This window comes from Ictalurus furcatus, chromosome 12, assembly GCF_023375685.1.
Source record: "Ictalurus furcatus strain D&B chromosome 12, Billie_1.0, whole genome shotgun sequence".
Classification (NCBI taxonomy): Eukaryota; Metazoa; Chordata; class Actinopteri; order Siluriformes; family Ictaluridae; genus Ictalurus; species Ictalurus furcatus.
In genome coordinates, this window is record NC_071266.1 from 19,056,712 (window position 1) to 19,079,151 (window position 22,440).

The 22,440-nt window shown below is 40.3% G+C and overlaps 2 protein-coding genes and 1 long non-coding RNA gene across 7 annotated transcripts in view; 2 read left to right on the forward strand and 1 right to left on the reverse strand.

Annotated features, from left to right (window-relative positions):
• Nucleotides 1–713: 713 nt before the first annotated feature.
• si:ch211-215i13.3 (brain and acute leukemia cytoplasmic protein) lies at nt 714–7,476 on the forward strand. Of its 2 annotated transcripts, none has more exons than XM_053638199.1 (3): nt 714–1,584; nt 6,745–6,862; nt 7,390–7,476. In XM_053638199.1, the coding sequence occupies exons 1-3, from the start codon at nt 1,464–1,466 to the stop codon at nt 7,445–7,447; spliced, it is 297 nt and encodes a 98-aa protein (XP_053494174.1). In that variant the 5' UTR covers nt 714–1,463; the 3' UTR covers nt 7,448–7,476. The 2 variants fall into 2 exon arrangements, with proteins under 2 accessions (XP_053494174.1, XP_053494175.1); XM_053638200.1 differs by having other exon boundaries at nt 7,386–7,472.
• A 2,338-nt stretch (nt 7,477–9,814) lies between these two features.
• On the reverse strand, nt 9,815–13,893 carry LOC128615494 (uncharacterized). Its single transcript, XR_008387212.1, has 2 exons — nt 13,479–13,893; nt 9,815–11,907 (listed from the first exon to the last, which is right to left on the reverse strand). It is a non-coding gene; the product is annotated as an uncharacterized LOC128615494 (long non-coding RNA).
• spire1a (spire-type actin nucleation factor 1a) overlaps nt 11,624–22,440 on the forward strand; it is a 43,710-nt gene continuing 32,893 nt past the window's right edge. For all 4 annotated transcript variants that reach the window (XM_053637643.1, XM_053637644.1, XM_053637645.1 and 1 more), the window contains exons 1-2: nt 11,624–11,951; nt 15,636–15,667. In XM_053637643.1, coding sequence (XP_053493618.1) covers nt 11,624–11,951; nt 15,636–15,667 — 360 coding nt within the window. The remainder of the gene's footprint in view (nt 11,952–15,635; nt 15,668–22,440) is intronic.

The window sequence follows — 22,440 nt, forward strand, 5'->3', positions numbered from 1 at the left end:
ATGACCAGGTTGACGAAGAGTAGAACCAATGGTGCCTATGTGTTTGGGTTTACTGAGACAGATGTTATTGAAAAAGGAGCCATGTGTTATGAAGGCCTTGCAGTACTCACCATCCTTATCATGCGGCCAGGCTCATAATTATACACATAAATTTGAAGCAAACGCAAGTGATTTGATGGAACAATAAAGGTTTGTCGCAAGCTGATCCCAAATACACATCCATCACAAATGTAATCAGGTTAAAAGGCAAAATGAAAAACAGCAATGATATAAACAAAACTTTACTTGTGAAGTTGCACTGATGTAGTTCAACATTGTTAGGCAAAATGAACATGGCTACAGATAAAAAATAAATAAATAAACCTACTCTATTTGCAGCAGTGTAATATGTGAAATTTCCTTGTCTCATTTATTTGACCAAGATTGTGACCCTTTTTGTGCCCTCTTCACTTACTTATTTTTTGTTGTTTTTATGGTGTATTCTCTATTATTTTCTGCTTTGCGGTTCTTCTGTATCTTTGTCAATACATCTTGACCTTTTGTTATTTACATTTCCTGACCGTGTGTTATATTAGAAGCTTCTATAAATTAACTCATAAAAAAAAATCAACCATTTTAATTTCCAAACGTAGTCAGTCCTATTTGTACCAAGTGTGTTCATGCGTGTGTGAGAGACACCAGCACCCTGCCCTGAATATACACTATAAACAACATGTTCAGATACTTACTTGTCTGTTTTTTGTTGTTGTCTGCTTAAGTTTTTTTTTGTTTTGTTTATTATATTTGGGATGTAGATATATGTGTACAATTTAGTTGAATCTACCTGCAATTTTTGCTTTGGCTACACTGTGATCTATAACATTCATGCCAATAAAACACTGCTGAACTGAGAGAGAGAGAGAGAGGAGGAGACAGATACAGATACAGAGAGAGAGAGAGGAGGAGGAGACAGAGAAAGATACAGACAGAGAGAGAGAGAGAGAGAGATCTGTATTTTTCATACTCTATGTCTGGTCAGATCTGAAAACTGCATGTAGGAAACTAGTAAACTGGTCGGATTTGAGGGAAACCCATCAGCAGGCTTGGTTCATCTTCATGCTGGTGCTGATGCGCATCTTTTACGCAGCCCGCCCTCCATGACGTAAGCCAAGGTACATAAACTCAAGTTTGACAAAGCTCTGCTCACTACAAGTGCCGGTGTTCAGCAGGTTTCCTTTCTGAAACGGATTAAGTGTGCTTCGCTTTATGCTTAGCCTTCCTGTATTTATCTTTCTAAAACGGCTCTGACAGCGTGACAAGGCTGAAAACTGCGAGCAGCGGCGCTAATGCGCTCTCCCTGTGGCCGCTGTGCAGGGATACAGCACAGATACGGTGCAGCAGCTGCAGCAGCTCCATCACACCACCGGACCTGCTGACTTGGGTTTATTTATCTAGTTGTTTTTGTGTGTGTTTCCGTTTCCTCCATGGGTTGCGGTGGAAGCCGGAGCGATGCCATCGAGCCCAGACGCCATGAGAGCTGGACCAGAGAGACCGAGTCGACGTGGCTCACCAGCACAGACGCCGAGTGTCCTAACAACAGCATCAGTAAGAATCTGATTCACACACACACAAATCTGCCATCACTGCGACGTGTTACACACAGGGGGCGCTATTTCACCCAAACGCGTTACCTGACGCTGCGGTTTGTACCGGCTATAAAACACATACACCTCGATCCATAGGCGACGTGATGACGTCAGAACAACTTTCGTTGCCATCTTCTGAGGAATACAGCATATGTTTATATTTACATCACACTCACAGACCGCGTGCATAATAGACACACCTGTACACCTGCTCATACATGCAATCATGCAATCAGCCAATCATGTGGCAGGAACGCAGTGCATTAATTAAATCATACAGATACAGGTCAAGAGCTTCTGTTGAAGGGATCTTAGTGACTTTGAGCATGGCATGGCAGTCAGAAACTGCTGATCTCCTTGGATTTTCACACACAACATTTCAGAATGGTGTGGACAACAAGATTCAAGATTTTTATTTGTCACACACAATTTATATATATATACACAGCATATAACTTGCAGTGAAATGAAAACCTGGCCTAGTTCTCTTTAGTCTGTGCATTAAATACTGAATTCAAATAATAATAAAAAACCCTTAAATGAATAAGATGATAATAATAAGAAATAATGTAAGAAATATGAACTATATGTGCAAGAATGGGTGTACAAAATACATGGTATGATACATGTACTAATAGTAATAATACAAAGTGCACAGTGCAGTGTGTGGAGCGCAGAGTGACTGTAGAGTCCTTATGGAGTCCTAAGGGATCTGTATGGAGGACATGTCCGTGTTGAGGACTCTGATGGCCTGAGGGAAGAAGCTCCTGAGCCTCTCAGTTTTAGAGGACAGACAAAGGAAGCGCTTGCCTGATTGCCGCAGGTTGAACAGACAGTTACCAGGGTAGGTTGATTCCCTGATGATTTTAGCAGCTCTTGTACTGCATCGCCCAGTGTAGATGTCGTGTAGAGAGGGGAGAGCAGACCCGGAGGTGCAGGCACTACAGTAAGCACACCACTCTCTGCAGAGTTTTGTGGTCCTGGTCTGAGAAATTTCCATACCACGCTGAGATGCACTGAGTTAGTATATTTTTGTATGGCCCCTCAGCCCAACAACCATTGTCTGGCTTTGTTCACCTGAGCTTGAATGTGATGAGTCCAGGTCAGGTCCTCAGAGATGTGTACTGTACTCAAAAGTACCTGAAGCTGCTCATTCTTTCCACGAGGGTCCCGTCGAGCTCGAGTGGAGTGTAGTTCCGCTGCTGCCTCTTCCTGAAGTCCACAACCAGCTCCTTGGTTTTACTGACGTTCAGAGAGACAACATAAGCTTACGGTTACATTGCAGTTGCAAGTCACTTTACAGGTACGGAGACAATTCTGTGGCAGAGTAAAATGCCATCATACAAACTAGGAAAAAAATTGCTGACGTTTTTATGAAAACAATCCACGCATATATATATACACACACATACAGCCTTTAACATATTGAAATCATTCTCATGCCTGGATTGGGAAGCTGTTGCAAGGTTGCGATGAACTTGAACAGGAAACATAGCACACACGACACTGTTGGCAGACTTATTAACAAATAAAAAACTGAAAGTGAGAACCAAGAAGTGGATGTCCTCTGATGAAGGCACAACCGACGTGGTGCTATATATCCATCCATCCATCCATTTTCTATACCGCTTATCCTACAGGGTCGCAGGGAACCTGGAGCCTATCCCAGGGAGCATTGGGCACAAGGCAGGGGACACCCTCAACGGGGTGCCAATCCATCACAGGGCACACTCACATACACATTCACATGCCCTTTCATACACTACAGACACTTTGGAGATGCCAATCAGCCTACCATGCATGTCATTGGACCGGGGGAGGAAACCGGAGTACCCAGAGGAAACCCCTGCAGCACGAGGAGAACATGCAAACTCCACGCACACACAGAGGGCTGCGGCGGGAATCGAACCCCCAACCATACATATATAATAAATTTATGTGCACACACATTTAACGTATTGAAATCATTCTCATGCCTGGATCAGGAAGCTGGCGCAAGGTTGCGATGAACTTGAACAGAAAACATGCCACACACGACACTGTTGGCAAACTTATTAACAAATTTAAAAAAATTGAAAGTGTTGCGGACAAAACACTGTCTGCATCGCATTGCTTTTCACTCTCATCACTGCGCTGCAGTTGTACCACACATAAATGCAATCACCACCCAATCACAGCCCTAAGCCATACCCAAGGTCGTGGTTGTAACCGGAGAAGAGAACAGTGGCTTGAAAGTGTCATTTCCTAGGAGATGTTTCCATCCTTCTAAAGGAACTCTCTATAGACTTATTGTTCCCTCATTCCTACTGCACTGATCGTTGAACCCTTAATGCTCAGGCTTTTCAGAATGACTACTAAAATATAACAACTTAATACTAAAACTAAAAACACTTACACTTACACAACTCGCAGCAGGAAGTAATAGTTATGTTATCAAATGTCTTACTTTCTGCGATGCTGTATATTCAGGCACCAAAACAAGAGGCATTTGTTTATGTTATTAATGTGTATGCTTTAATAGAAAATGAAATGAAAGCTCTCCCCCATGTACTGAGGAATATTTACCACCTGCTGGATATTTCCACTTAATGTGTTATTCATATTCAAGATGTTACAAGCCAGGAGTAGGATCAAAATTGATAGATTCTTGCCATGTGCATCGATCCTGAATAGTACATACTGAAACTCAGCAGGGAATACACTGATGAATGCTGATGCTACTGCTCAGCAGTAAAAGGAAATCTAACAAATTTGATAACATGACTCGTAGGTCCTGCTGTGAGCTTTTGACACAATTTCAGCATTTAAGTCTTTTAAAAAAAAAAGCAATACCCTGCTCATTGTTTTTCAATAGTTACGTACAAAACAGGTTTTGCCTAAGCGTGTGGTACGTTTTCTGTATGTCACTAATGACAAGCAATACAGTTTGTATATTGTATTTCATGCTGCTGTTGTTGTTGTTGTTGTTTACCATTGTGATTCCACTTCGCTCTGGCGTAGGATCATCTCCATGCACACAGGCAGCAGTTGTTTTGAAAAATTGTATACCACTCTTGTAAACTGCCCATGAAAAAGCTTGCGGGTCAGGATATAATTGTGCATGTTTATTCGAGATGCACTTCACCGCCATTTTAAAGTGAATGTTCTAGTGTTGAGCAATCACTCGTCTATAAAAAGGCACAAACGTCACAAATGACTGCTGAACAGATGGCCTAGAATCGGTGACGTGTTCTACTATGCTCTGTTTATATTTTTTCCAATTTGATGAAGAAGGTGTATACTATAATTATGTATAATTGTAAACATTTGGCTAAACAAACAATGACTCTTATGAGGATGTGTATTTACTGAAGTAAAACATTAGCAACGTTATCTTGAATGCTGTAATGACACATTAAAAGTGATTTTGTGTTGAAACTTAACCTACCTTCACCTCCAATTTACTGGCACTGTGTTTCCATTTAGAGTTCGAACACTATGAACACTGACACTTTGTCTAGGACAAAGAATCCATCAGTGGTTTGTTTCAGAAATAACCATTTAGGAGTCTCCATTTGAAGTAATTGCATGGAGCCATTTCAGGTTGGAATGGCCCAACAAATGACTGAAATGGGAACACTCATTGTAAAGTCCCCTGCAGAGCCTTAATCACTTTAACATCACTTTAACATCAGGATTTCCATTTTGAAACAGGAAATTGGACAAGGATGTTAAGGGGCTTGACTTGATTTTCACATGAGGCAAAATTGTTGAATGTACCTCATGTGTAAGCTTTATTTTCCTCACACATATCTTATGCTCTGGCATTTGTTGTATGATCCTGATGTTTTCTTTTTGTCCCCTTCTTCCCTCTCTGCCTGGGATTGTTTTTGATGGTTAATATGTATGATGGTGTTGTGTTTATGTTTTTGCTACGCACCCATGGTGGAAACAAATTTCCTCTTTGAGGACAAATGAAACTATCTATATCTATCTATCTATCTATCTATCTATCTATCCATCTAACTATAGATCTATCTATCTATCTAGGTCCCCCTTCTGCCACCAAAATAGCCAGAGAATACCGTTGCCATGAAGGTGTGTACTTGGTCTGCAACAATGTTTAGGTAGGTGGTACGTGTCAAAGTAACATCCACATGAATGCCAGGACACAAGGTTTTCCAGAAGAACATTGCCCAGAGCATCATACTGCCTCCACCGGCTTGTCTTCTTCTCATAGTGCATCCTGGTACCATCTCTTCCCTAGGTAAGTGACTCACGCGCACCCGGCCGTCCACGTGATGTAAAGGAAAACATGATTCATCAGACCAGACCACCTTGTTCCATTGCTCCCTGGTCCAGTTGTGATGCTCATATGCCCATTGTAGGCACTTTCATCAGTGGACAGCCCCATACGCAGCAAGCTGCATTGCACTGTGTTCTGATACCTTTCTGTCATAGCCAGCATTAAACCTTTTCCAGCAATTTGTGCTATACTAGCTCTTCTGTGGGATCGGACCAGATGGACTAGCCTTCACTCTCCACACACATCAATGAGCCATGGGCTCTCATGACCCTGTCTTCGGTTCACCGGTTGTCCTTCCTTGGACCACTTTTACATTTATGGCATTTTTTGGAAGGTACTAACCACTGCATACCGGGAACACCCCACAAGACCTTCCGTTTTGGAGGTGTTCTGACCCAGTAGTCTAACCGTCACAATTTGGCCCTTGTCAAAGTCGCTCAGATCCTTACACTTGCCCATTTTTCCTGCTTCCAAAACATCAACTTCGCGAACTGACTGTTCACTTCCTGTCTAATATATCCCACCCCTTAACAGATGCCACTGTAACGAGATAATCAATGTTATTCACTTCAGTGGTTTTAAGGTTATGGCTGATCAGTTTATATGCAATATGTAATATATTACTACTGATTTCTCATTATCTTTTATTATTATGATTGATTTTGATCCCCTGCTCTGCTTTGTTAAGCTTTGTTTTTATTTATTTATTGGATGACGCTGAATGTTGAACAAGAATGGGGCTATATTGATACAACTTTACTTATAGGTTAACATGTATCATAATGCTTCACAATAATAAATTCTCTTGTGTTTTCTTGCTTTCCTTGCGCATAGGTAAAGGTGTGGAAGCACGGTCATCTCTGTCTTCTAAAGACAAAAGAATGGTTAACACAGGCATACAGTGTGGAAAACCACCCTTAACATCTAGCACATGTACAAATCAACAGAGAAGGTGTGTTTACTCTTATGAAGTTATTGTTTCTCTCTTTAGCCTTTATATTTTCAGCAGAATGATTCTGTAGATGTACAAAGTATATGCGTGGCAGTCTCGGAAAATTATTGGGTGTTATAAAAAATTGTGTTTTGGTTTGGTTTTTCTACCTACATGTATAGCATACTCCTTCAATTTTAAGAGACCACAAATACAGTATATTTCACCAAAAGTATGTGGAAATATTTAAATTTAATGTTAATTAATTTGAGTTTTTGCCTAGGCAGACATCTTTTAGTCTGCAGTTTTCAAAACTATACAGAGCAGAAAATGTCACTTTCATTATGTGAAAGGTTTTACAATTACGTACAAGCTTTCACAATGGTCTTCTACTGTGTAGCCTAAATACATAACATATGCAACATGCCATGAATGTTTTCTTGGAACAAACACAGAAGCACATAGCAGAAGACAGATTCGCAGAAGCAGATGTGTGCAGAGCTTTCTGTTCACTTTCCCTGATGGCATCTTTGTTCTTTTACAGCCAGCAAACGAAACTGGAGAGCCTCCAAGAAGGTGACTGTTCCCTCAAATGATGTATCGTGAAGTAGTGACGCAGCCTCAAACCCAGCAAAACCAAAATGGGGGGGGGGGGGTTATTTATGCATGAAAAGGAGAGAAACAAGAGCTTTTGGTTTGGTGATATGACTGTAATTAGGGACTTTCAGCAGTCGAGAGAAATCAGGACACTGATTAACTTCCCCCAGCATACACTCTAACTAGAGTGGCTTTTACACCATTATAAAGTTAAGCTGCAAGGAAAGAAACAATAGTATGGCCCGTAAACAGCTGATTCCAACATGTCTTATAACATTTAGCAAAAAGCGTGGTTGGTTAATGAATTTATTCGCATTTTGGGCCACTTTGCACTTACTGTATAAGGACTGAACGCACTGTGAGTTTCCCAGTTGAAGGGCTTTTGCAGTTTGTGTGTGTGTGTGTGTGTGTGTGTGTGTGTGTGTGTGTGTGTGTGTGTGTTTTTCCTTGTGTGAAAGATATGAGGCAGTTATTTAATGGGAATTATGTTCTAACAGACTAAATCACAATCACATTATTGAACAAGTCAATAAGGTAATTATTGTAATATTTCTTTATATAATGACTACAGCTGGAATGGTATGGAACATTCATGGTATGATAATGTTACAATTTTCAGCATATTGTGGTATCTGGTAACAGGAGACAACATTTAATGACTTAGAAAACAGCAACAAATGGAAATAATGTTTTTCTGTCTGTGTGTGTGTGTGTGTGTGAATTAACAAAATAGCTACACCGATATAGTGCAAAATTAACAGTATAAGCATTTCAGTATACCAGTATACCATCACACCCCCCACTATAATTGTAAATGAAATGAACTGCTTTTTATTAAGTATTCTGAATATTTACAAATTACTGTGTACTGCCCGTGTATTTTTATTTGATATGTTTATTTCCTTAATTATAGGCCTTGTGTCTCTTAAATTTACAGACCTCTATATTATTGCATCATAAATCCTTGACATTCATAATTTACCATACCATAAGTGTTTTTTCTTGGTTTGAAAATAATTCAATATAAAATTGCTTGATTGGTAAAAGCTATCCAGTGACCAGGCTACATGCACAGGCTTGCCTGTAATTCGTCTATTCAAACGACTTCAGATTACAGTATGCTTTGCGCCTTTGTGTGATGTGTGAATTATACTGTTTACTTTAAAAATAAAGAGTGAGATTGTGATGTATGGTGTGATTGCATGACTCGTATTATCATGTCCACTAGGTGGTGCTGACAGAATGATATTCATTTCAAATCGTGCTGAATCTAGAATTTTCTTAAAATGATAAGCTTACATGTTTAATGAAGAGAATACTAATACAACCATACGATACCTACTTCTAATACTAATATATTACTTAAAAAGAAATCGGCTTCTGTTGCTGCTGCTGTCAATTTAGAAATTGGCAGTTTGTGTGAGCCAGATGGCACAGAAGAATTTTAGACCCAATCCCCCCCGCCCCAAAAAGTCCTCCATTTTGGTGCAGTTTGGAATTTCACTGTGATTCTGCACAAAAGTAAAATCAGTGTATGATCTGGTGGTCCATAGGTATTTGGACAGTGACTCAATGTTTGAAATTTCGCCTCTGTACACCTCCACAATGGATTTGAAACGAAGCAATTAAGATGTGATTGACCTGTAGACTTTCACCTTTAATTCAAGGGGTTTAACAAAAAGATTGTGTTAACCGTTTAGGAATTACAGCCATTTTCCAAGCTCAAAAGTAATTGGACAAACTAACTTTATTATAAATATTAGGATTATTTTTAATTCTTGGATGCAAATCCTTTGCAGTCAATAACCGCATGAAATCTGGAACCCATGGACATCATCAAATGCTGAATTTCCTCCCTTGAGTTACTTTGCCAAGTGAAAAGCCTGCTCAATTGAATTAATGCTGAAAGTCTACACTTCAATCACATCTTGATTGCTTCATTTTAAATCCATCGTGGTGCTGTACAAAAAATGCAAATACTTATGTACCTGACTGTATTACAGTCGCTCATTAGTTTGCTTATCACGTAGCCGTGTGTTTATGGGATAATTTATACCCGCATCTGAAGATATTAAATAGTAAATAAACTTTTATGCCTGCACACTCATCAATTTAGCACTTTTTTCCATGTAGGATATTCTGTAATGCAGTACAAAGGACGGACTTTACAGAGGTCAAAAGTCTTGTGTTATTGGACACTGTTGTGCTAGTTTTGCTCACAGAATTTATTTGCGTCAGAAATCTTATACGAATTCCAGTAAAAGATTCGCTTGCGACATAATTTCCTGACTTGGATTTTTTTTTCACATGTAGGAGGTTGGGTTTTTAACGATAAGGAGTCTTTATTGGTCACATATACATTACAGCATAGTGAAATTCTTTTCTTCACATACCCCAGCATGTCAGGAAGCTGGGGTTAGAGTGCATGATACAGTGCAGAGAGGGTTAAGGGCCTTGCTCAAGGGCCCAACAGTGGCAGCTTGGCAGTACTGGGGCTTGAACCCCCGACCTTCCGTTCAGTAACCCAGAGCCTTAACTGCTAAAGCCACCACAAGTTCCATGTACAGTGGATTGCAGTATATCAGATTCATGATAACTGGGAACCTCCTAATTCCCAGATTAGAGCATTTACACAAACTCAGCCATCCGATTTTGGAAATAAAATAAATACTCACTATAAGATGTCTACATAAACTGGAATTAAAGTGTTGTTTGGTTATCACTTAATTTACTGTTAAAGTAGATATGTGATAATTCACTGTTAATAGTGACGAAAATTAGATGAAAGTGCGGTCTGATAAAAAATCCTGCAGAAAGAAAATGAAAAAACAATAGAATCCATCACAGACATTTTACAAATACCATTACAAACCATCAGCCAACCATTAAAACCATGAACATTATTGGTCCTTAATGGTATCCACTAGACATAACATGCCACCAATAGAACGCAACAAATTACCAATAGACACCCACAGGGACCATTACAGTTTCCATTAAAACCATTACAAATTCTATGAGGGTTTCTACAGTTTTTTTTTTTCAGCAGGGGACATTTAAAATTTCAAAGTATCACCCACTCATATTTCAAACATAAACAGAGACTCAGAAGTCCACCTCCCTTAAAAACTTTACGCTGGTTAAAAAAAAAAAAAACCCACACGCTGTTATTTATCTCTTGAGCTTAAAGCCTCTGGTATACTTCGTTTTTTACGCGTCCGCTAGCGTATGTGCACAGTCATACGCATAGCCTTTCAAAGTATACTCCATTTGACATGTACGCGTACGCATACGCATTACGACAACTTGCACTACCCCTCCTGGTCTACAACAGTCAGTAGAGAGCAGTAAAGCAGGTCTTCTGGTGTGAAGGACGACAACGAAGAACAATAACAACAAAACGAAGAACAATGCTTGGGCAAATCCTTATACTCTTTGAGGGTAGAATTATACAAATGCCGGTACTTTCTGGCCTGCACTCGTCTCTTCTGTTTATTCTTCAACTACCTTGAGAATCAACAGCCCTGGGTCACTGTTACCACCTTGTGAAACAACTAAGTAGTGCAAAAGAACGAAATGCGCATGTCCGACTTCTCCCGGTTGCGATTCCGTGACGTCACTTCAACATGGCGGCGGCGCTCATAGTGAAAAGTAAAGCAAGAAAATAACAGCGTGATTTGAGGTTTCTAAAGCTTTCTTTTGCCTTACTGGTTAGATTTCAAATCGCTAAATACTGGTTGATAAAAACCTTCCCAGTCCTCACTTGGCCCTGACCGCAGCAGTACGTGTCAATAAATAAATAAAGAAAGAAAGAAACGTGTACGCAAACAAATAAATAAGTAGTCGTGACGTCACGCTGCCACGCCTTGGCTTGTGCTGATGTGTCGGAAGTACTCTCCTTTTAGGACCCTGCGGACTTACATCCGTCATATGACCCGGGCTCTGCTGAAGAGGAACACGAAAGCAAAACATACACACACACACACACACACACAGAGCGCTGGAGCTGAATGGGAAGTGTGTGTGAGCAGTGTGGATTTAGTGGATGGCGCGGAAGAAAGATGCTCCAGCTCTCTAAAGGACGTTATATTTTATTTATGTAATGCTTACTTTTTTGTCATAAACAACAGAAGACTCTGGAAGTGTGATATAATAAATAAATAAATAAATAAATAAATAAAAATAATGGCCAGACCGCCTGAGAATGAAGATGGAGCGGTAACGTTAATCTCCTCCGCGGCTCTCAGAGATGGAGACACCGAGGTGGACTCTGGGGAAGGAGATGTCCTCTGTCTGGAAGAAATTTTAACCCTCTACGGTCAGCCGATAAATGAAGAACAAGCGTGGGCAGTTTGTTATCAGTGTTGCCAGTTTCTGAGCCAGATTAAACGCAGGAGACGGAATTCCCAATCCCAATCTCAGGGTCTGGATGTAGCCAAGAGGATTGAAGGACCAGGCGATGTATGGATCTGTAAAGACGGGACGGTTAAAGTACACCACAGAGGCAGCTCAGGTAAATCAGTATACAGTACACCATACTATATATCAGTGTAATTACAATGAGTTCAATGCGTTATCGGAATTAAAACGAACGATTACGCATGCGCAGTAGTGTAGCTTGTTCTGTTGTTGTTTGTTTACCAGACGCTCCATCATTTCTCAACAAATACTGCCACGTTAGGAAGATGTACGGGCTGAACCTCAAATTAGCATAGGGGTTGAACATATTGTCCCATAAGCGTTGTAGTGCACTTGTATAGGGATGAAGAAGGGGATTGGGATTCAGCCAAGGTGTCGGCTGCATAGCAGTATACAGTATAGGATACAGCACTGCAGTGTACTCTATATTACAGGCTTTTGTATGTTTGTGTGTTGTTTGTTTTTATTCCTGGTTTTAAAGAATAAGAAGTTGTATATTTTCCATTTAAGGAATAAGCGGAAATGTGAAAATAATTATAAATAAAAAAATAATGTTGCTCTCTGTTTTCCTTCTCACTGTAAACAATAGGAGCATGCAGTCCATTCTGTGTGGCAAATCCACAATGGTAGCAAAATATCACTCTTGTTTACACTTACTAACAAAATAACGCAGGTAAACAAGCAACACGACAAGCTTTTATTGTTGCAAAAGAAATGCTGAAATCTTCCACGACGCATATATCTCTTTGCACGTCCGACAATCTCACAATCTCAGGAAATTGGACATGCACTTCAGACCTGACCCTGACAATGAATGGATACAGAGATGCTGAAAAGGCTGAATGCTTCCCATTCTAGTGAAATAGTGATAGTAATAATAATAGTACGCTTTAGCTTCGTTACTTATATAATCAAAGACAGTATAAACCTTTTTTTTTTGTTGGTAGCACTGCTCATTTTATTAATCTATACAGTGTGTATTGTATAGAAAGCCAACCCCCCAACCCCACATATTTTGAAATGTATGCCGTCTCATGTTTCCCAACGTCGCCCCAGGGTTCTGGTTTCAAAGTAGTGTTTGTAATTGTGTCTTTCTGCTGATTCGACCATTTCACCCCCTTCCCCCAAATCTATAAGCATGGGTGAACCCGATCTCGTTTTTTGCTTTAGAAACCCTCTGGTAGTGATCTCCTCTGAAAATACAGGCATTTCACATTTTCTGATTAAATTGCAAAGAAAGAAAAAAACCGTTAAGAGCAAAATCGAATCATTTGCTCCACACCGTTCTGTCTGTAGCTTCTAAACAAATGATTTGCCTATCACTTGGAACATTAGAGTTATGCTAGTGATTTCTTCACTACGAAATGGAAGACTGCAACTTCCAGCAACTTATTGTACTGCAACGAATTGCATTTATTCATTTGTGTAAGGAATAAAACAAGCTGGTGAGTGCTGTTATAGAACAATAATCAATAACTACGTTTACGTGCACACTGAATTCCGTTTACGGTCTATATTCGGGTTGAAGCTGTATTCCGAATACGATGTTTATATGCATACAGGCATCATAATATTCCTGTATGTTGTAAGTATGCCTGAGTTGCCGTTCCTTAATACCTACCCGAGAGCTAAGCGTCTGTTAGCACCCATAATTCCTTGCGGACTGAGCATGCGTATATATCTCTGTTCAGTGGATTTTCTGAATAAGGTGTTTACATGCAATAGATTTCAGAACAGACCTATTCCAAATCGGAATTTGGGGAATCAGAATATTGTCTTAATCTGAATCGGGCAATCGGATTGAGGCGTTTACATGACTCAGTACTAATCAGAATATTGTCAAATTTCAGATTAATATCGTAATATGTGCATGTAAACGTACGTTGTCGTCCATGGCGTGGTGGTGGTGATGATGGCTTGATGAGAAGCCGAGTTACTGTTGCCGCCCTCGATTATTTTCCAGTAGCAGCACATCCTGAAGTGTTTTATTTCCTCTTATACCACAGAAATTTGTCAGCGCCAAGAGTTTTATTTGTAAAAATAAAGCAGTCCCTCCAGAATTTTGCGATCTAAGAAATAAATGCAAAATCAACAAACTCCGCAACATTCGGAGGAGCTTGCAAATTTTCAAATTTACCGCAGATTTTCCGCAGATTCGGGCCGAGACGCATCATGTGACGTCATCACAACGCGTGTTCAACCAAAGCCCTCTTCGATTCACGTGCGTCGAACATGAGAATAGCTAAAAAGGTCTCACTTACCAACAAACAGCACTGCAAAAGAGTGTGCAAAACAATTTCGTGCAATCGCGAATTTGCTAATTCAAATCGTTTTCCGCAAAAAAACTCCGCAATTTGCATCGCAAGCTTTGAAAAAAAAAAACGTAGGAAAAATCGATAATTTTTGGCTTCAACAATCACAAAAAAGCGCCACTAAAATCTTGTACGGACTGGTAAAGACCGTCATGTTGTCAGTTTTCTCCGATACGTTTAACATTGTTGATCGTCCGCAAAACAAGTTCCTCTTATTACTTGCGTTAGAACATCTATAAACAATCATTTTCCCAGCAGTCTCTTCTGCAGCTCACTGAGAAACTGCAAAAAAAAAAAGCAAAGTTCCAGCTTTACCTTGGACTGACACTGGAGACTCCTTCCAAAAATGCGCTGTAGATTACTAGCTTTCCATCTAGTATAATTACAGATTGTATATGTTTAGCTAGCTCAAGCCGCTTTTACCTCCGTTGATTGTACAGATCTCTGCACGTTGGCAGCACACCGCAACTTTCAGAATGAAATGGCTGATGGTGAACAGTTTCCATGATGATTTACTCAAGTTGGAAGTGATCCAACCATTAAAAGAGTGTAAAATCTCTTGATTGAGAGTGGAGTAAAATGAGTCTCTTGCTGCATTAGCATGTCTCCAGGCTATATTTTTTGAACTTTGTGTTTAGTATTCACTCAGTTAAGCATTGGTGCCTAGGAAGCAGAGCTTGTTTTTTTTTTCTGTTTCAGTTAGTCCTGTTTGCAATGAAACTCATTTTTCTTTTAATTCAGTAAATCGTAATGCGTTGTGTATCTCCCCTACCCAAACACACTAGCTGTATTTTCCTCGCTGCGGCAGTGTGACTGGAATCGTCTGCACCATAAATAATTAAGCTATCCCATTATGCACATCTCAGATTGTTCTCTATAAGATGTCAGCTGAGCCTCTTGAAGAGTGTTCAGGGTTTAATTAAGCGATCGTTTTTGATGTTTTGAGCGAAAGGGAATTGGAGCAGCTTGTTAAGTCTCCCCTACGAGACCGCTGTCTGGAAAGTAACATTACCGGTTTTCGGACTGATAACTGGATACCGGATTTACGCTAAGCACTTGGAATTTTGTTGTTGTACCCTTTTCTTGTTGGAGTCTCAGAGGGTGAAAGTGACCGTTGGAGTGACACTGGGTTTATTCATTGGAGGCTGAAAGAAACTTGGGCAGTCATCCAGCCCTTACCCAAACATTTTGTCACAAGTGCCATTAAAAAGAGGGCTGAAACATGAGGATGTGTGTGTGTGTGTGTACTTGTTAGACCAGACTGTACTTAGTAATGTGTAGGATTTACACAATTACACCACTTCGCTATTTTTCCCCCACTCACTTTCCCATTATGTAAAAGGGAATCTCTTCTGTAGGAACCTCCATCATGTAGACGCCTTTATTTAGCTCTGTGATAGATAACAGATCAGCACTCTGTTCCTAAATATTTCATTAAACACCTCTTGTTTTTTTTTCTTTTGCAGATAAATACACATCGCATAATTCCTCCACAGAGGTGAGTCATCCGTTTCCCTAAACATTTTTTTTTTTTTTTTAAGTGAAACCGTTGAGTCATACTAAAAGTCTTTGCCTTGAAATACTCCTCCTGAATGTTTTCAGCCGCCTTTTACAGGGAGGATGTCGAGGGTGTAAAGTTAGTCAGAGGCAATTAATATGCTATGTTGTGTGCGTTCGTACGGTGACTATGGCGCCCTGATTACGTTACTTCACCTTTCTTTGCTAGCCATGAGCAACCAGTTGTTCCAGGTTGGCGTGACGGTTTGAATGCAATGCAGACTGACAGCTTCGCCAGAGCGTGTGTTGGATTTCTGGGTTCGTTCGTTGCTGCTGTGCTTTCGGAGCCGTGTTCTGAGCTTCATTGTAAACAGTTCAGTTTAGTAAGAAAAGTGTTGAACTTTGAAACGACGGTATGATCCAGGACACTTTCACAAGTTTTTCTATCTCTCTTTGTTAGAACAGTGAAGTAAAAATCAGCTTCATTAAGTTTAGTTTTGATATAACAGTCACTAGGTTATTTATTTATTTTAATAAAGATTTCAACAAATAGAGTATCTCGGCAATGTGGCGCTGGTTTTCCAAATGCCACCGTTTGCTGTTTGGCTTGAACGGATGTTAGACAATCTTTTCAGAACTAGGAATATGAAGGGATGTGGAAACAGTGACTGCAGTGCAACACAAAAATATTGTTACAAACCTAAACCTAAAAACATGGATTTTTGTATCTTGTGTCGTTTATTTAACCAACAACTGAAACATGTTATAATGTGAGAGTGCATAGGTCTCTGGGTATTTCTGGGTAGAATGTAATACAATAGTGAAATTGTCACTGGCACGTAGTATTGCACCACACTGTGCCGTGCGTAAAGCTGTTTTCAGGCCCACCACTATGGAATAAAATTTGTGCCAGAAGTATTGAACGTAACTTTTCAAGAAATGAACAAAAATATACAGTGAGAGAGAAGAAAAACACTCTGAAACTGAAAACAGTGAGCTTGGTGGCAAAAATCAAGCAAACAGCGTTCTTTGTTAACAGATTTCCAAGCTTCCTTTTTGCTAATCATGGTTTGTGAATGCGCTGCCAGAGTTTTCGTTTACGTGTGGGCGGGGCTTAACAGCGATTTGGATCTCAGTGTTGCGAGTTTTCGAGAGCGTTCTGCATGCGGGTCTCTGTAATAGTTATAGTGTTTATTCTTTGTAGTGGAGATTACTTACTTACTTACTTACTTTGTATATTAGCTCGTAATTAATATTTGAGGTTTGGGCAGTCTCATACGCCTATTTTTTTTTTTCGAGACGAGCTCTCGGGAGCGGCACAGAGCATCGTTGTCATCCTCCTCCTCCTCCTCAGCTGGACACTTGAGCTGTCGATCCAAATCTCAGTAGCCAATGAAGGTAAATCGCTGTTAAGCCCCGCCCACACGTAAATGAAAACTTTGAAAGCGTAAATGAAAACTCTGGCAGCGCATTCATAAACCATGATTAGCGGAAAAGACGCTTAGTTCGCTAAGCTTTCAGAGTCGGAGTGTTTTTCTTCTTTCTCATCGTAAATTTTTGTCCGTTTCTTGAAAAGTTCCGTTCAATGCTTTTGGCGCAAATTTAATTCCATGCAACACTGTTAAGATAAAAAACAACAACAACAACAGCAAAAAGCCAGGTTGAACGATTTCGCTTTCAACATATAGGCTTCTCACTTAGATAACAAGAAGCAGAACCGAGTCGTGGAAAAAGGTTTGTCATTTCTCGCTGAGTTTGTGAGATCTCGGCATTGACAAATTATATTTGCTCTAATTTATAAACCACACTTAAGACGATGAATTGATTTATTTCTCGATTAATTCACACAAATTATTTGACTTTTACAATGTCTTTTTGATGATGTTTCATCAGCAGAGGATAAAAACTTTGGTTTCATAAAATTGCCCCTTCAAGATATCCAAGTCTTTATTACTGTACATAATTATCTCATCATACTTTTGCAGTCAATTATGTTAGTTGCTGCGTTTTAGCTTGGTCAGTTGGACTCTGGATCAAGCACATTGGAGCTTTGACTTGCCTGGTGTGCTCGCTAATGAATTTATGATTATGTGATCTGATATTTGACTGCAAAATGTTGGCTAACTCGAATGTGAGATTTGGGAAGCATCCAGAAAGAACAGATGGGACAAAGCAACTCTCGTACACAATCTCGCACACAAGCGTATGTGGTCTCTTTCGGAAAAACAACAACAGCAGAGCGAAAAGTAACAGTGATAAGTATGAATATCTTTACTGTGTTATCAGTCACTGACTTGGCATATAGGTAGATAAAGTGTTTCATCACCTGGACCTGTTTGCGATCTGCTGCGACGGTAAACAAACACTGGATCATCATTCATCTCTTTGCTGCATTCACGCAGTGCTCAAGCGAGCATTCTGCCATATATCAGCGTGCATGGACATGAGAGTTAGTAAATGTTTGCCAAAAACAGTCACGCATAAGAATAAGTGGCAGCTAAAATGTTTGCTCTGACTGATGTCTGTGAAAACCCTGTATGATTACAGCTTTACGCCAAGACATCCTTCTTCTCACCCAGGCCTGTGTATGTACAGTAATGCTCTCGTCTCTTCCTTCTTTGCTAACTCTCTCGGACACTCTGTCTCCTTTCGCTGTCTCGGCTCATGTGATGGCACAGAGTTGCATCACGCTTTAAGCAAGCCATCTCTCCTAACAGGATTTTCTCCATAGTGTTCTCAAGTTTCTCAAACTTTTAAAACCTGTTCGGATTGGATTCGTTTAGAAGTGGGACGACTGTAATACATCTTTACACGTTTCCTTAGTGATAAAACTCTCCCAATAAAATTGTCAGCAATAAAATGACCACAGGATGAGCGGGTTGTATTTTCCAATCCAAGGTGACGTCTGTGAAGAAGATGCATCATGGGACATCATCACAACGCGTATTCAGTCAAAGCCCTCTTCAGTTCATGGACATGAAATGATCAATCGACTGCTGAGTTTGGTGAAAACAGTTGGGAATTCAGCTCGTCTTTTCCTCAGAGGAGGACAAAGAAAAACACCGTTATGGCCGACCCAGATATCAGAAATAAAATCACAGAGGTGAACCTGTGAAATAGGAAAACAACCCAACAACCCATGTAAATTTAACCCCATCCAAACTTGGACTACATTAACATTTAGTAGTATATCTTCAGCTACCCCATGCTTTTCAGCATACCTTTGTTACTTTACTAAGCCAAAAAGTGGCAAGATAGTTAGTTAGGAAGCTGATCTGGACCTGTACATACTGTAGATCAAAGGAAATGTACTGTGTAAATCACCAAGGAAATCACTTCCTGCCAAGGGCATGTGCGCTCCTGAAATACCCTCCTCCTCTTGTGCTGCAAGTAGCCACCTGCGATGTAGATTCTCACTTCTTATTGTTCTGAATTACGAGTTATGAGACAGAGTGTTGAAAATCGCATTGGAATGCAGGATTGGTGTGATTCATCCTTCCCTGGTACCATCTTGTCTTTCGGTAAGACCGTGTTCACCATGTAAAGAGCTGACCCACTTTCCCCATGAACTTAGCTGGAACCCGAGCGTCTTACAAACAGATGAATGGCCAGCCACGCTGGATTGTTGGCCTCACCTCAATAGCTTTCTCTCTGAACAAACTCAAAAGCTAAAATGTGTGAATGCTCTGGACTTTTTGTTCTGTTAGACAGCGCTTATGCAATAGGCAGCCTCCTGCTGATCTGAGACTCTGCTCTCCCACGATAATGCCAGCCATTACTCTCTGGAGAGAAAAGACGCAACTGATCTGAGATCAGTGTCCATCTGGCAGCAACAAATGGATAAAGCACCAAGAGTCCATTGCTATGGTGCTCAGACAAAGAGAATCAGGTTTCCAGTTTTCAGGAGTTTCAGGTTCTTGGATCGCCCCCCAAAATCATTTAAAATGCCATAAAGCACCAGAACTCAAAGCAATGCTGATACAATATATGACCAAAAGTTTGTGGACACCTGACCATCACACCCATATGTGCTTAATTGAACAGCTATTCAGATTTAGTCCCCCTTTACTGTTATAATAACCTCCACTCTTCTGGGAAGGCTTCCCACTAGATTTTGGAGCATGGCCGTGGGGATTTGAATGATCTTTAGCTACAAGAGCATTGTTGAGGTCGGGCACTGATGTCGGATGAGGAGGTCTGCAGTGCAGTTGGTGTTCCAGTTCATCCCAAAGGAGTTCAGTGGGGTTGAGGTCAGGACTCACAATGGTTGTTGATTGATTCCTGGTTCTTTCCTGAGTTCAGGTTAATGTGCAGAGTTGTGCATGTTCTTACATGTCTGTGTGAGTTTTCTGGTTTCCTCCCACCTCCCAGAAACATGCTGGTAGATGGACTGTCTATGTTAAATTGCCCCTATGTGTGAATGTGTGTTTGCATCGTGCCAGATATGGACTGGCTTCCCATCACATTGTATTCCCACCCAGTGTTCCTGGGATAGACTCCAGATCCTGCTCCACCCTGACCATGATAAAGCGGCTATTAAAGATGCGTAAATGAAGTGCAGTATGCAGTGGTCTTTGGGTAGAGCATCTAACGTATATTGTATACGGAGCTATACGACTATCTGAATCTTGCTACAGAAGATGTTATATAAACATAGTACACCACACTGTTTCTTGGTTGTTTGCATTTGAATCTGAATTTACCATCACCCTGTAAAAATGCACTGTTCTTGACTACGATGAGTTAGGGCGGCCGTACACAGTGCGAGTTCTGACAGTCTTGAGGTCATGAGCCAAATTCAAATTTAAAATTCAGTTTATTTGAAAATCGTTTCATTTTTCGAGGCCTTTATTTTTTAAAAAAAAAAGCGCTGCAGGGATGACGTATTTTTGTAGGCCAACCCGGAAATTAGCATCACCCTGGTTCCCTCGACAAAAAGCCAATAGGATTTTGGATTATTGCAGAAAATAAGCTCTGTGACCAACAAAAGTTTATGATTCTTAGACATCAAGATAATCTTCTCAAATGAACACAAACTTGAATTCTGAAGCCTAAATACAATTGCCAGAAGTAAAAACGAACTACACCACGGTCGCGTGACTTCACTGTCACCACTGCTAAGCTTCCACTTTCAAACTTTTATTTAAAAACACAAACACTACCATTGGAAAATACTATAAATTGTAGGAAATTTACAAGTTGGATAGTTTGAGTTGGAATAGTTTGAAAAAACGGAAGTATAAACACAACGAGGCTGTAATAGATGAGTTTTCCTGTTCGACGTGATGACGTTACATGTCCCGTCTTCGTCTTTCTTCTTTGGTGGATTTCCTCGCCTCCTGATTGGTCAACTTCAGATAGACTGCCGAAATCGGCTCGTTCAACCGCACGTACCATACGAATTCAAGCCGACAGTGCTCAAATAATTTTGACATATCGGAAGGGTGTAAACTACACGTGAACAGCTCGGCTCCGCTTGTGAGACCTCTCGCATGATGTGAGCCGCGACCACACGAGATTTCCACGCGATTTCTAGATAGACAGGATAGAATGCGGTCGTGTACGCCCATCATTACCACACTCTCTAGTAATAGCAAGAAGTCTGGCTTGAGAGACTAATGTTAAAATGATCGGCTTGCTTGCTAGGAGGTTGGCATGGTCCGTTGTCATTTCATCCTCAGACGCTTGCTCTAATACTGCACAAAGCCTAGTTCTTTCACCTCAGATCTTCATGCCTTCTCAGCTGACTGCGCGTATGCTTTGTGAGTAAGGATGACGTCGATTATACTGGGTCACATACGCTTGTGTGATGCACATGGTGTGAATTAAAAGTACACACAGTGTTGTCTTAGTACAGATTTAACCATTGTGTGTTTATATCCACAAGAAAATGTCCTAAAATAATATGGCCATTCATTCAACATTGGGAGTTCTGAGGAAGGATGCTGACTTGGAAGCAAACATGATCTTTAATTCTGAGTTTGTGTTGGTCTGTTTGGGGACAGCTTTGAGGTTTGGGTGTGTGATCGCATAACTCTGAAGTTTAAGGTGAGAGACGGCTATGTCAGTTTTTTTTGTTTTGCAGGAGCTCTGCAATTTAACATTGGATTATTGGATTGGATTACTGGATTGGATTGGATTACTAAAATATACCAAAAGAGCAGTCTTTTCCTCGCCAGTAAAATGGAAAATGAGCCGATCGACATACGAATGTGGAAACATTTTGCGTAGGTGTTTTGAACTCTCTCATATTAACTGACCACCTAGAAGCCCTGCCCCCTTCCCCAATCTCGCATACCCTCTACTGGACTTATGGGGTGCCCTCGCTGTCCGTCACGAGTTTTTGAGTTCATCAATATGAAATAAGGTCTGTCAATATAAATTTCGCCTCAGCTAACATTAGACAAGCATATATTTAACATCAGTTGACTATATTTATTATGAATGCCCTACCTGAAAAGAATTCACCCCCCCCCCCCCCCAAAAAACAAACAAATTAAAAATATTGGTCATAAACAATAAGAGAGAAAAAATGGACAAAAATTTGGAACTATAAGATTTAAAAAAAAAAAAAAAAAAAAGGTCTACAGCAACAAAGTGACAAATCGATCCCTTTATGAGTAATATTAATGGTGGTGATAATTAGAAACTGATTTAAATGTGCTGTTTTTTTCTCTCTTGCATCATTCGGTATTCAGACATGTTCAAACTATTTCAGAAGCAGCAGATCAACAGTGAAAATGTTTTCTATGTGGACATTAAACCACTGATTTG

Coding starts and splice junctions, on each gene's coding strand:
- si:ch211-215i13.3 (XM_053638199.1), top strand. CDS start 1,464: ATGGGTTGCGGTGGAAGCCGGAGCGATGCCATCGAGCCCAGACGCCAT. Junction 1,585..6,744: donor GTGTCCTAACAACAGCATCA/GTAAGAATCTGA, acceptor CCTTGCGCATAG/GTAAAGGTGTGGAAGCACGG. Junction 6,863..7,389: donor TGTACAAATCAACAGAGAAG/GTGTGTTTACTC, acceptor TTTTACAGCCAG/CAAACGAAACTGGAGAGCCT.